This window comes from Mesoplodon densirostris, chromosome 18 (genome assembly GCF_025265405.1).
Source record: "Mesoplodon densirostris isolate mMesDen1 chromosome 18, mMesDen1 primary haplotype, whole genome shotgun sequence".
Lineage (NCBI taxonomy): Eukaryota > Metazoa > Chordata > Mammalia > Artiodactyla > Ziphiidae > Mesoplodon > Mesoplodon densirostris.
This window is the reverse complement of record NC_082678.1, coordinates 9,574,862-9,588,572: the sequence shown is the minus strand read 5'-3', so window position 1 is coordinate 9,588,572 and position 13,711 is coordinate 9,574,862. Positions and strand designations below refer to the sequence as shown.

Sequence of the window (13,711 nt, the reverse complement as noted above, 5' to 3'; positions counted from 1 at the left end):
AAAAATAAATAAATAAATAAAAGGGATGTGAAGAGGGTCGGGAAGGCAGAGTGAAATCATCTGACGGCTGGAAATTAATTTCTGTTAGAAAACTGCGAAAGGCTTTGAGGCTGCTTTTCCTGGACAAGTGACTGCCTTCCAAGGCCATGAGGGTGGTTTAGAGGGGGCTGCTGGACCACCCAACCCCAGTGAGCAGGGAGATTCAGGGCAGAGACTAGGAATAACCATCTAATCATCCATAAGCTGGGCAATGGCCCTGCCTGTTTCTTTGTCTGTAAAAGAAGTGAATTAGACAAAATCAGAAGTTTCAGACAATGCCTGGCAGCCAAGAGACAGAAAATTCTGTTTCTCAGGCTTCACCTCAGAGATCTGGGCTCGGCAGGCCTGAGGGGAAACTTGGGAGTCTCTCTATTTTTTTAGTGTTGTCCAAGTGATTCTGAAGCGTCACCAGAATTGAGGAGAACTGCACTAGCCCAGTAGTTCTCAACTGGGGGCAATTTTGTCCCCCACGGGACCCGAGGCAACATCTGAAGACATTTTTGGTTGCCACAGCTAGGAGGAGCTACTGGCATTTTGTGGCTAGAGACCGGGGTACTGCTCAGCACCCTCAGATGCACAGGCAGCCCCACAGCAAGGAACTACCTGGTCCCAAATGTCAATGGTGCTGAGCAGCGGAAACCCTGGGTTGGAGGGTTTTGCAGCTCCTTCCCAGCTCTGAAAACACGTGCCTGACCATCATGGAAGTTGGGAGTGTGGAAGGAAGATGGTGATGGGAAGGAGAATGCTGGAAAGAATGAGAGGACACGAGGGAGGAGCCTGCAGGACAGGAAGAGGCCCTGATCTCACCCTGTGGCCTTGGACCCGTCATTCCCCCAACTCCTAGCCTCAGTCCAAAGGCAGGAGACTGCTGGGAATGACCCCTCCTGGCCAGTTGGGGAGATGGGAGGTCCTTCCCCTCACTGCTGTCCTGGAGCCCCCAGGCCTCCTCCTGGGGGGCGGTGCACAGGAGATGCAGACGAAACAGGAAGCTGGCCACCTGTGGGTACAGCCAACGCTGGGGATCAAGCAGCACAGGGAGGGCATACACGCAGCCTTTTCCTGGAGCCAGCAACTGGGGCTTGCCCAGCTTGCCCCCTGGGCGAGCTCCTCGGAGGCAGAAGGCAGAGCTGACCCTGGAGAAGTCGCGCTCCCTCATCTTGGGTGAGCCCAGGGACGAGGGCTAGAACCAGCGTGGGGCTGAGTCCTGTGAGCCTTGGGATGAGCCCACCACAGAGGAAGGGCTTCCCGTGTCTCACCAGAGCTCTGTGACTGTCACGTGTCTCCCCAACCCCTGCCCCGACCTCGGTGGGTCATAAGGTGTGGATTGATGAGTGAGAACGAAGGGGGGGAAGGGGCCCACCCAGAACCTGCCAGGTGGTAGGGGCTCTGAATAAACCGAAGGTGTCCATCCTCCTGGACAGGGGTTCTTCCTGACAGCTGGCAGCCCAACCCAGCTGCTATAGCACCAAGTCTTACAGCAGGAGGCGCACAGGTACAGGGCTGGCCGGCAGCCAGACTCCCTTGAAAAGTGAACCAGAGATTCTGGGCTATGAATCCTGGCCCCAAAGGAGGGGTTTAGATCAGCGCTGCTGAAAGGGTGGCGGGGACCGTGCGGGACTGCAGACTGTTCGTTACCGAGAGTGAGCATCTGGAAACGTCGATACAAAGTTGTCGTTGCTGTGATCTCATTGAACAGGGTCTAGACCACTTCAGATGTTGTCCAGCTCTCCAGAAGGGTCATGTGATGCAGGCTGCGTGGTCGTCATGCACAACAGGACCACATGCCATGGATTGGAAAGACCCATGTGGGCCTTCCCTACAGCTAGTTTGAGAAGCCCTGCTTCAGCTGGAGGAGAGCACACGATGGCCGGCTCATCGGGGAAGGCCCCATGGAGGAAGAGGGTCTTGAGTACCAGTTGGGCTCAGTGTCAAGGGGAGGAGTCGGGGGGTGGGGGACAGAGTGGAGGCTGGGGGAGGGACCTCACCAGGGAAAGCAGCAGGTCCCACTCATTGAGCTTCTGGGGGGACAGGCCCCTCAGCACACAGGCATTTCCTCCTTTATTCTCCATCATGGTCCAGAGGAAGACCAAGCCCAGAGAGGTTGTGTGACTTGCCCAAGGTCACCCAGCCAGGAAGTGGCGGAGCCGGCCCCAGTCCCAGGCCTCCTGCTTCCTCAGCTCTAGGCACAGTGCTCCTCCCCCAGGGATGCTCTGCTTCTCAGGGATGTACATGTGCCACTGCACGGGCCCGGAGTTTCACAGCCTGGGCGTGGTGTCCACTGTGCGGTCACTGGGGCCCAGCAATCTGGAGAGAAAGACACCAAAGTCTGCCCCACACCCACCCTTAGGGAGCTAGAGAGTAGGAATGTAGACTGAGAGCCGAGATCCCACGGAGGGAGCCAAGAATGGGCTCATTCCCTTCCACCAGGGTCCTGTGCCCACCTCTGCCTTGTCTGGCTATTCCTGCCTCGTAACCGGCAGAACCGGGACAGTGGCGGGGAGGGAGCCCCAGGCTGCCACCAAGCCTCCTCCCCAGCCCCTGCTTGGGGACTAAAGTGCCCTGGACCTGCTCTCTGAGGACCCCAGGTTCTGAGAAAGTTCTGGCATCTCTGTCCTCAGCCCAGCTCCAAACCTGCTTCGGGCAATGTCTCCTACCAGCCCTGCCCGAACCCCTTACGAAGCAAAATGCTGCCCTTGCTTTTACACGTGGACAAATGCCTCCAGTGCTACGGGGACCAGGGATGGAATCTGGAGCAGGACTGGAATTGCTAAATGTTACTAAATGGTGCCAACAGCGTAGCACTCGATAAGCCATTGAGTCATAAATCCACTTGCAGAGCCGGGGGAATCTATCTGTCTAGCTTGTCATTTCCATGTCTCCTGTCGCCATAGCACCTCCACACACACAGATAATAAATGTTCAGCGGGGAGATGCCCTCCATCGAATTCAGCATCTATTGTGTGCCTACGGAGCTTGGAGTACTTGGTTAGGCGCTCGGGACACAGTCTTGTTTTCGCTTTTATTTTTAAGGGAATCCTCCTGACTCGGCAGAGCTCAGAATCTATGGTGGGACAAGGGCTTGGGTTAGGTGAGAGTGACCAGAGGTCCATGCGGGGTCTGGCTGGTAAATGTTTTGAGCATCCTGTAGGGGGACAGACCAAAGAGCTGCAGGGTCCCCTGTTGCTGGAGAGCCCAGGCTCCACCGTGAGCCAGAGGCTCACATGAGGGGGAGGAGGGCAAGCAAAGGAATGACCAGTGAGAGATGGACTTAGACTGGAGGGCTTCCTGGAGGAGAGGGTAGTGATGGCTCAGGGAGAATTTGGTGGACCTACTAGACAGGATTGATGTAGAGAGACTAGGGGGACAGAAGCCCTAGAAGGAGGAACACTATGGCCAAAGGCAGGCGGCGGGCAGAAATGAGTGTTCTGTGGAGGTAGGAAGGAGGGCCGGGGCACAGGACCAGAAGGGCCGATGGAGACATGCGGGGAACACCTGGTGTTTTCACCCCTAGAGTGGGACAGGAGGACTCCATGGGGTCGCGTGTGTGGGCGTGGGCACAGAGGCCGCTCGGTGAATAGCCAGAGAAGCTGGGCGAAGTGGAGGGAAAGGGCAGGAGGAGGGGGACAGGCAGGGGCTCAGACCAAGCCCAGGACACAGGCCTCCCTCCAAGGCCCAGCCTCTCGGGCTCCCAGACAGGCATGTGCGGCCTGGGGCGTGGTCACGGAGGCTGTCCAACCTGCCATCCACCCCCACTACTGACCCCAGGGCCCTGGGGGCCCAGCTGCTACTCTGGGAGTCAGTCCTCCAGCCCTGGCCCGGGCAGGAGGGAGCTGCCCACCTGTCTCAACGGTCTGACTGTGCAGCAGCCTCTGAGTGGATAGAAGGTGGGGGGACGCTATTAGAAACACTGCAGAGGACTTCCTGAGGATCCCAGCGTGTGTGTGTGTGTGTGTGTGTGTGTGTGTGTGTGTGTGTGTGTGTGTGTGTGTGTGTGTGTGTGTGTGTGTGTGTGTGTGTGTGTGTGTGTGTGTGTGTGTGTGTGTGTGTGTGTGTGTGTGTGTGTAAGAAAGAAAGACATAGACTGCACACTGGGGGCCAGGTAGAACCTCAAAGGCAACAGGCTTTGTTCCTTCTGACTGGGTTGGGAGATCCCAGCCCTGGGGGCGCTGGAGGGTGTGGGGTTGGGGGGAGCTCCTTCCCGTGGGCAGGCATCCGCAGCCTCCACACGGCATGCCTCAGAGCATCCCTGCTCTCCGGGGTTCTACTGACCCTGATGGCTGAGGAAGGCTCCTGGCAGCAGATTAGGGAGAGTGGGGGGAATTCTTGTAAGAAATGGAGAGGGCGGATGGGACTTCCCTGGTGGCGTGGTGGTTAAGAATCCACCTGCCAATGCAGGGGACACGGGTTCGAGCCCTGGTCCGGGAAGATCCCACATGCCGTGGAGCAACTAAGCCTGTGCGCCACAACTACTGAGCCTGCGCTCTAGAGCCCGTGAGCCACACATACTGAGTCCATGTGCTGCAACTACTGAAGCCCGTGCGCCTAGAGCCCGTGCTCCGCAACAAGAGAAGCCACCGCAACGAGAAGCCCGCGCACCACAACGGAGGGTAGCCCCCTCTTGCCGCAACGAGAGAAAGAAGCAACCAAGACCCAACGCAGCCAAAAAAAAAAAAAAAGAAAGAAAGAAACTCTTAAAAAAAAAAAAAAAGAAATCGAGAGGGGCGTTTCCAGTAAAGGCCATCTCTGCCCTCAGTACCAGAGGCACATGTTCACTTAGCTGCTAAAGGGAAAGTACTGAGCAAGAAGAGCCAAAAAGCACACGCAGGTCTTTTTCTTGCTTTCACATCTTTCTCTCTCCCTTCCACCCTCCTCCCTTCACTTTCCTCCAGGTCCTTCTGTCCTCATCTCTCTCTCTCTCATGCCAACTTTAGCCAGTGGTCTCCATCTCTGCATCACCTTTGGCTTCTTCCTGTCTTTCTGCATGTCCACATTTTATATAATAATAAAACCATCTACCCTGAGCAGGCCCATGGGCACCCAGCTGGGCCTTTGCTTCTGACTGTGGGGTCGGGGCCCTCAGTGCAGGGGGGTCTTCTGCCCCTTAGACAGCCCGGGGCTTTCCCTCGACCCTTCCCCAGGGTAGCCAAAGCCCTGCAGGGCCTGGTTTCCGTCTCCAGCCTACACAGCCCAGCCCCTCATCCCTGGCCATCCCTCCCTATCCCATCCAGCTCTGTCCGCACAGTGGCGGGGCTGCTCCAGGAACAGCTGGTATCTCTGGAAATCACGGAGCCCTTCACACATCCTGCCAAGGAGGCTGGGGAGACACGGATGAAAGCAGGGGAAACCCTGCTGTAAATGGAAATGTCGCAGCCATCGCTTGCCCTAGCCCATCACCCTGGGCAGCCTGCCCTCCAGCTCTTCGGCTCCATGCACCTGCCAGGGGTACTGAGCAATACACTGTCCCAAAGGTCTGACCTCCCAGCGCTGAAAGGTTCAACTAAGTCTCCCACTGTGCCTCCCGGTAGCCTCACTACCTCTTAAAACTCGCTATGGGTGGGCTCCAAATTGCAGTCGGTCAGCCTAGAACAAACCCCCATCTCTCTGGTTCTTCAGGCACAGAAGCAGCTGGACCAGTCTGGCCAGTTTCTGTCCTGGGCTTTGACCTAGGCGTCCTGGCTTCCGGCCAGATTGGCTGGAGGATGGGAACAGATTGACAGGTGAAGGGGGGGCAGGTGTGCACCCCACAAACCTCATCTCTAAGCACCTCACTGAGGCTGCTCCCTGGGGACCAGCGGGGCCAGGAGAGGGATTGTGATATTGCTTGAGTTTATAGGGAAGAAAGAGCACCCACAAACATCTTCATCTGTCCCTGAAATGGATTCATGGCTCCTGGGTGGAGAGTTGCCAAAAAACACATTCAGCTAAAGCACTGAGTCGGGGGTTCTGTGTACCTGGGACCCATCTCCCAGAACTGCATCTCAACACACCCATTTCACAGAAAAGGAAGTGCATGTCCGTGATCCCCAAATCTTCCTCCTTCCCTTCCTCCCCTCCTGCCTTCTAGCTTCTCAGTTTTTTTTGAAGTTGACAGCAATTACTCTGAAAAGAAATGGTTAATAATCTGTTGCTTAATGGAATCCAGTTAGTTGTTTTAAAATAATTGTTTGCGTCAGTGACTTAATCATTTTGTATTATCCTCCTTACATGTCTCTACTTTTTTTTTTTTTAAGATTTAATTTTATTTATTTTTGGCTGCATTGGGTCTTCGTTGCTGTGTGCGGGCTTTCTCTAGTTGTATGTGGTGAGCAGGGGCTACTCTTTGTTGTGGTCTACAGGCTTCTCTTGTTGCGGAGCACGGGCTCTAGGCCTGTGGGTTTCAGTAGTTGTGGCACACGGGCTCAGTAGTTGTGGCTTGTGGGCTCTAGAGCGCAGGCTCGGTAGTTGTGGTGCATGGGCTTAGTCGCTCCGTGGCATGTGGGATCTTCCTGGACCAGGGATCGAACCTGTGTCCCCTGTACTGGCAGGTGCATTCTTATCCACTGCGCCACCAGGGAAGTCCCCATGTCTCCACTTTTAATGCCAAATGTTTTCACATGTCAGAGATGTTCAGAGGGCCAACAGCAGGCACCTCTGTCCTTTGCCCTTTGAGCTTGGCTGATGGCAGGTGGCCCCATCCTTTCTCCCCAGGGTCTACAAAAAGGACCCTGGGGCAGGAGGAGATTCTACATTGCTAAGTACTCCTTCCTCCACCTCCCTTTCCCTCACCACTCCTCCTTTTGCTGTTCTTCCTTGGATTGATAAAATTCAGTAAAGATTTATTAAGTGACTACTATAGTTAATATTTATTAAGCACTTACTGTGTGCCAGACAATGCGCAGTTGTGCTTTATTTCACACTTGACATCTCATGAAGTCATTATGATTATCCCATAAAGTAGATACTATTTTTCCTCTTTTTTTTTTTTTAAACAGATGAAGAAACTGAGGTTCCAAGTGATAACCTAGCTTCATAGCAGAGTCAGGTTTCAAGTTCACATCTGCTTCACCTGATGTTCCCATCCACACAAGAAGATGCTGATTGCCACATTGGGTGGAGTGAGGGCTGGCTGGCCAAGAGCGACAAGTCGGAAGACAAGCATTTAAAAAGGACTTGATGATGTTACTTCCAAGGGACTCTGCTGACAGGGGCCCCCGAGGATCTAAGTAGACAGGAGTCATTTGTAATTAACAAATTCATTCATTGAATATAAATCTGCAGCTAAGACTTGGCCTTAGCTCCAAAATGGGCTCACTTTTTCTTCTGTTGATGCCATGAATGGTTAGGTAGAGTGAGAGCTGGGAGAGATCACCCCACCCTCTCCTTTCACAGAGGAGGAAACAAGAAAGGCCCCAGGTCACCTGCTAACAACCTGCTCTCCTCCAGACCAGCCAAGGCCCCACCCTCAATGGATTCTCCAAATCACCAGGTGCTACACTGGCTCTTTGTTGCTTTCTTTTCTTTTCTTTTCTTTTTAACATAACCATAGTCGGCCTAAAGGGGGGCAGTTCCAGTCTTTTCTGCATCAGAGGTGGCTTTTCTGCCAGGATGGTTTTGGCATCTCTCAGTCTGTTTGGACATGACACCTGCACCTCCTGGGAACAGCAATGGGTCCACTCTGATCATGCAATACCAAACTGAAGGAAGCAGCAATAACACCAGCCAGCCAGCCAACAAACATCTGTGAAACGCTTATTACATGCAGTTGATTATTAGGCCCAGTTCTATGACGGGTGAAAGATGCAAAAAGGCTGCATGTTGAATGTCCAAGAGCTTTTCCTAGCTGTTTTTTCCTGCATTATCTCATTTTCTCTGAAGAGCAGGCACCTAGCAACTTTTTCTGAAAGCGAACTCTGTGCCAGGTGCTGTGCCAGGTGCTGTTCCAGGCACTTTGTGTGTGTATTAACTCATTTCAGCCTTCCCTCAACCTTTCGAGTTAGGTATTGCCTCCATTTCATAGCTGGGAACACTCAAGCTCAGAGAGGGTACTTGGGTCCAAGTATTGAGGTCCTGCAGCTGGGAAAGGGCAGAGCTGGGAATTGAATCTGCTGCACCCCACTCTTCTCATATGAGGTTGTGGCCCTAAGGAGTGTTTTTGGAAACAGATCTTGCACAGAGACGTGAAAGGTAAAAGAGAATCTAGTCAAATACCCCTGTTTACGGAGAAACGGTAGCTCAGAGAGGGAGGGTAACCTATCTGAAGTCACACAGCTAAGTAGAGGCATAGCTGTGACTGATGTCAGGTGTGCCAACTCCCAGGTTGATGGTCTTTCCAACCCAATAGCTTCTAAAATGATCAGCCCTATACCTAACCCCTTCCTTCTAGGTCACATCATGTCCGGGGCTCAGGCCCATGGGCTTGTAAGCACCACGGGCACTTGGGGTGTTGCCAAGGGGCACCTTCGACCCTCCAAACTCCTTCTTCTGTGCAGCTGAACACCACTGGCTGCTGATGCTCTCCGACGATGCAAATGTTAGAGGGTGAGAAATGGATTTTCCACTTGAGCTCGTCCTCAGCGGCCCCTGGTCAGTGTCCTGCTTTTCCACAAATCTATGCCCTCCCTAAGAACTGGACGGACCCAAGTCATGCCCCTGCCCAGGGCTGGACATATCAAATCCTGACGGCTTGGCCTGGCTGTCAGCCTCCCTCTCCTACTTTGCCCCTGGGCTGTGGCCATGCCAATAGTCCCCACACCCCATGGCTCACTTTTTTGCCCTTGTTTTCCCTCCTGCCCATGCTCCCCTCAAAACCCGGCTCCATATTATTTGTCAAAGAAGCAATCTGGAAATGGCCCAAATGTGCACAGATATAGACGTGGCAGAAGAGTATCCCCTCACAGGGAATATGCAGATATTGACGATCTCCCTCTGGAGGCTCCGGAATAACATGGGACAGACTTGGGTTGTGACAGTAAGTGAGGGGGCGTTCCCAGTGGCCACAGCTGTGCCCAAACCTGCACTTGAAAAAAAAAGGCCTGCAGGTTTTTTTGTTTGTTTGTTTTTTGCGCGGTACACGGGCCTTTCACTGTTGTGGCCTCTCCCGTTGCTCCGCGGCATGTGGGATCTTCCCGGACTGGGGCACGAACCCGCGTCCCCTGCCTCGGCAGGCGGACTCTCAACCACTGCGCCACTAGGGAAGCCCTGGGATTATTTTTTAAATGGCAACAATAGCTGTGTTAGGAGGGTGAGAGTGTAATAAATTTCCCCCTCTGGTTTTCAAACTTTGTGTAATACTGCTAGATTGCTTTTATGACAAAAGCAATAAAACCAGCTCTCTCCGCAGAACTCACTCTCCTTTAGTAGCCCACCAGGGCTTGCCTTCTCCACTCTTTACACTCAGCCAAACCCACCACTCTGAGCCACACTTGGGTCTCCCTGCGAGGAGCTGCGGCTGGTGGGTAGGTGACTCGGAGATGGTCGGTCCCTGGCCCTCCCGTGGGGGCAGAGACAATATTTCACCCGTCTCCTTGGCATCCACGCACACGCACACGGACATCATCTCTCCCTCACTGACATACACAACTACAGTCCCATGCACACACTCATTCTCACTCATACACATTCACACACACTTTCCCCCAGTTCTCTGTAACCAGTACAGTGTGAGGCCCATGGTAAGGGCCCCAGAGTGGATCCTTTCCCAAAGCTGGCTGAGTTGTTGAGGACAGCGCCGGATTTTGGATGAACCCCACCTAGATTCAGACTTTGATACCAACAAAACCACCTGTGCTCTCTCTCATCTGACAGAAGTCTTGGATGAGATTTTAGCGGCTTAAAAGATTTTCTGATAAAAGCTAACAAAACAAAGCCTTCGAGCCACAGTACCTGACTCTGAATTCTGGCTCCACCACTCACTGGCTGTATCTGTGAGGAACAAGTAAGGAAAAAGTTCCTTAGCCTCTCTGTGCCTCAGTAATAATTCCTACTTCCCAGGACTGTTATGAGGACTCAGTGACTTAATATTTGCAAAGCAGGTAGAACACTACCCAACAAGTTGTCTATGCCACATAAATAAAAGAAAAAGCAATTATTTAATTGAAACCGCATTAGCTGCCCATTCATTTGTTGCCTCTCACTCATTCAGTATGCATTTACTGAGCACCTACTGAGTTCATTAGGCCAGACATAAAGGGCACACATCTCATCACCTAGCAGGAAACACACACACACAACAGAAAAAAAATTTTTTTTTCCTTTTAGAAGAGCACCATAATTCTAAGCAGAAGTTTGCACATGATTCTAAGAAAGGCCAGGCCAGAGAAAGAACATTTACCTATTACCACGTAAACTCAAAAACAAAAACCTACAGTTCAACCCTTTGAATCCATTTAAAACACTGAATTTGGTCTAACTGATTTGTGAATTTAGACCCAGGTTTGCTACACTCTAGTCTTTTGGAAAATATTCCCACTCAGTGCCATCTAGTCAAGCTCTCTGGATGTTTTTCCTCCTCTCTCCCTCCCCGGGTCTCCTTCATCACCCAGAAAATAATCTCTGTGTTCACCGCCAGTCCTCAGTTAAGGAGTGGGGGAGGGGATATGGGTTCCATCAGACCAACCCTTAGTCATTTTTAAAAACCAACTTATATATATTCGGGAGAGGGAGGGAGAGAATGGAGAAAGCCTCGGTAACTAGAAATGTCTCAACTGATGAGCCGGCAGCAGTTGCATTTTTAAATCTTGGTGGTTTAACTCAAACCACTTCGTGTGCTGATATACATACGTACAGTTGGTTTAATAACTGATGGAAAAATGAAATTCAGTCAATCCGCACCCCTCCCCCCAATCCATTCAGTTCTTTTGAAGTTAATAGCTTGTAAAAGCGCTGAATCCAGTCAAGCTGGTGTCTGTGCCCCGGCGGTCCCCACTGACCCTGCGGAGTCCGGATCCTCAGGCCAGAGCCGCGCTGGGCTCCCCCGCGGCGGCGCCGGGGCCCACCTACTCCTCCCTCCGCTGCCGCCTCCTTGCCTACACCCCGCAAGCCGAACCGCTTTCGGAATCGCCCGGCACCAGGAAGTGGCAGCTGTCACTAGCGGCGGGCCCGGGTGTCGACGCCCCAACCCTTCCCCGGGCCCTGGGGCAGCCCCCGCCGCCCCAGAACTTCAGCGGACAGACTCTGGACGTGCGGTCTGGCGACTTTCCTAAACTCCGGACGCAGGAATCGCGTCGCCAGAGCCCGGGCAGGAGCGAGCAGGCGCGGGGACCCACCCGCTAGTGCAAAGGCTCGGAGACCCAGCGTCGTGCTCCTGCGGGCGGGCCGGCGGCGGCGGAGGAACGGTAACTACCGCCGGATGCTCGGTCTGCTCTCCGGAGATTGCGATATTGATCCAGGGCTCGCAGGCACCGGGGACATTTATCTCCCCGGACTTGCAGGGGCAGGAAGGAGCTCCCAGGAACAGGGCGGAGGCGTGCGGAGTGGGCGACCTGATGAGACGGTGCTGGGGCGGATGGGGAACCCCTCTGCCGAGCCTCCTGTCTCGGGACCCCAGTCTACCTGGGAGGGTGGGAGGGTTCCCTGCGTCGGTTCCCACAGCCTAGAGCGATTCCCCTCACAGAGCTGGTTACCCGGGGGGGCTGACACCCCCCCACCCCACGCCCACCTCCGCCAACATCCCGGCAGCTTCGCCACAAAGATTTCTTTTTTCACCAGTGTCGTCCCCCCCTCCCCCCGCCCAATGCCGGCTCCAAAGGTCCAGAGGCAGGGAGTTGGGCTGCTCCTCAAACCCCGGCCGCCCCCGGACCTGGGCACAGTTCTGCTCAGTGACACCCAGTTTTCCGCATCACACCCATAGCCTACCTAGCCCTGCGCGCCCGGAGCTGCGCGCCCGGAGCTGCGGGCCCGCAGTGCTCGAGGGCTGACCGGCTCGCTCTTACCTTAACGAGCCGCAGCTGCAGGCGCCGTCCCATCCTCGGGCTCGCTCGGTCACCGTCCTGGATGCCTAGGTCCCTCGGACATCCCAGAGGGGCCGGCCGGCGGGTGAGGGCTCGGGCTGCGTGGGTGGGCGGCCAGGCTCCTGTGTGGCCGCGGGTGGCGGAGGCGCCCGGCTCCGCGCTCCCCGGCCCCGCAGCCCGGCCCGCCGGGCTCTCGCTCTCCCCTTCCCGGGCGAGTCCGGCCGCCGCTTTCTGACCCAGCCCGGCCCGCAGCTGCCTCTCGCCCGCCGGGAGCCCGCCTAGCCCCCGCCGCCTCCCCCGCGGTCCGCGCCGCTAGTCGCCTCGGCTCCCCGCCCCTTCGCCTGGGCGTCCCCTCCCCTCCCCTCCGCGCCTCTCCTCTCCTCTCCCTCCCCTCCGGTCCCTCCTCCGCGCCTCGCCCCTGTGCTCCCTCCCCCCGCCCCGCCTCCTCGGTCCCCTCTCCTTCCCGGGGTCGGCTCCCCGCGCCCTCGCGGCCCTGACCCCCTTTTCCCCGAGCCCGGGTTTGCGGCAGTCGGCTGGGCGCGCTGGCAGCGCTGGCGGCCGACGCAGCCCGAGGAGAAGCCGGGGGTTGGGGGCCCGGGGGCGGGAGAGGAGGCAGCCTCCCGCCTCCCGCCGGATTTCAGGTTGGGGCCTGGGGAGTCCGAGGGAGTCTGAGGGGACTTGGGGGGCTCAGGTGAATCTCTAAGAGCGAGGTTCTTGGAGGCTGGGGAATAGGGCAGCCCAGACTGAGCAGAGGCGCCGCGGAAAGCTGGTGAAGCTGGGAACTGCGTTCGGGCAGTTCCCGCCCTGCGGCGGGCCGGAAGGTCCCCCCGCCCCCACCTCAGCAGGGCCGGGGTGTTGGTCCAGACCCCCCGCGCCTTTGGAACTGGCACGCCAGGCGCGCGCTGAGGTGCGAAAGCTCTGAGGGAGGAACCCTTCTCATTCATTCATTCATTCATTCATTTTCCTTCATTCGTTCGTTCATCCTTCATTCATTGTACAAACTAAGCGCCTGCCCAGTTTGGTCCCGGCAAAGAGCTTAACCTGGGAACCCCAAGACCAGGGGAGATGGCGGTGCCCTGCAGGACTAGCCGGCCTCTGAACGCCGCGGAGGGGGAAAGTCGAGCGCGCATTGCGCTACGAAAGGGAGAGCAGCTAGGAATCCAACGGGCTGGGCGAGGAGGAGGTCACAGCGCCCCCTCTCGGCCGAGCCCTCAGGGTAGGGTCAGCCGCCCCGCCAGGCCTCCTGGCCTCCATCCCGCCCCTCATCCCGCCCCCAGCACTGGGAAGCAGCTCCCGCCTCCCCCAGCCCCTTAGACTTTCCCCTCCAGCTCTTCCAGGCGGACGGAACTTTTGACTTCTATCTCTTCCTCCCTCCCGCCACAGCCGAAGGGGGAGGTAGAGAAGTGACTCTACCCCACAGAGCCTGGGCCTGCAGCGGCAGCAGCAGACCCTCCCGAGGAAGCGGGAGCGCTGCGGGCGGAGCACGCTCCCGGGGTGGTGGTCAGCCGGCTTTGCAAGCCAACTCTGAACCTAACCGCCCTGGATTCTGTGCCCTGCCGCGCCCACCTTCCACCTTCCGCCTTCTTCCTTCCACCCACTTCTCAGCACACTGAGCAAAAGCCAACACATTCATGGGTCCAACTGATTCTTCATTTAGACAGGGAGTTTTTGTTAAGAGGTCTTGTGAGGAAGCTGAGGCGCACAGACAGGTGGTGACCGGCCCAAAGTGGCATAGCTGGTAAGCC

At 55.8% G+C, this 13,711-nt stretch overlaps 1 protein-coding gene across 1 annotated transcript in view; it reads right to left on the bottom strand.

Annotated features, from left to right (window-relative positions):
* Positions 1-12,098, bottom strand: part of CRHR1 (corticotropin releasing hormone receptor 1) — a 51,297-nt gene extending 39,199 nt beyond the window's left edge. Inside the window, exon 1 of the mRNA XM_060080853.1 lies at positions 11,949-12,098. Coding sequence (XP_059936836.1) covers positions 11,949-11,981 — 33 coding nt within the window. The 5' untranslated portion in view covers positions 11,982-12,098. The remainder of the gene's footprint in view (positions 1-11,948) is intronic.
* Positions 12,099-13,711: the final 1,613 nt, after the last annotated feature.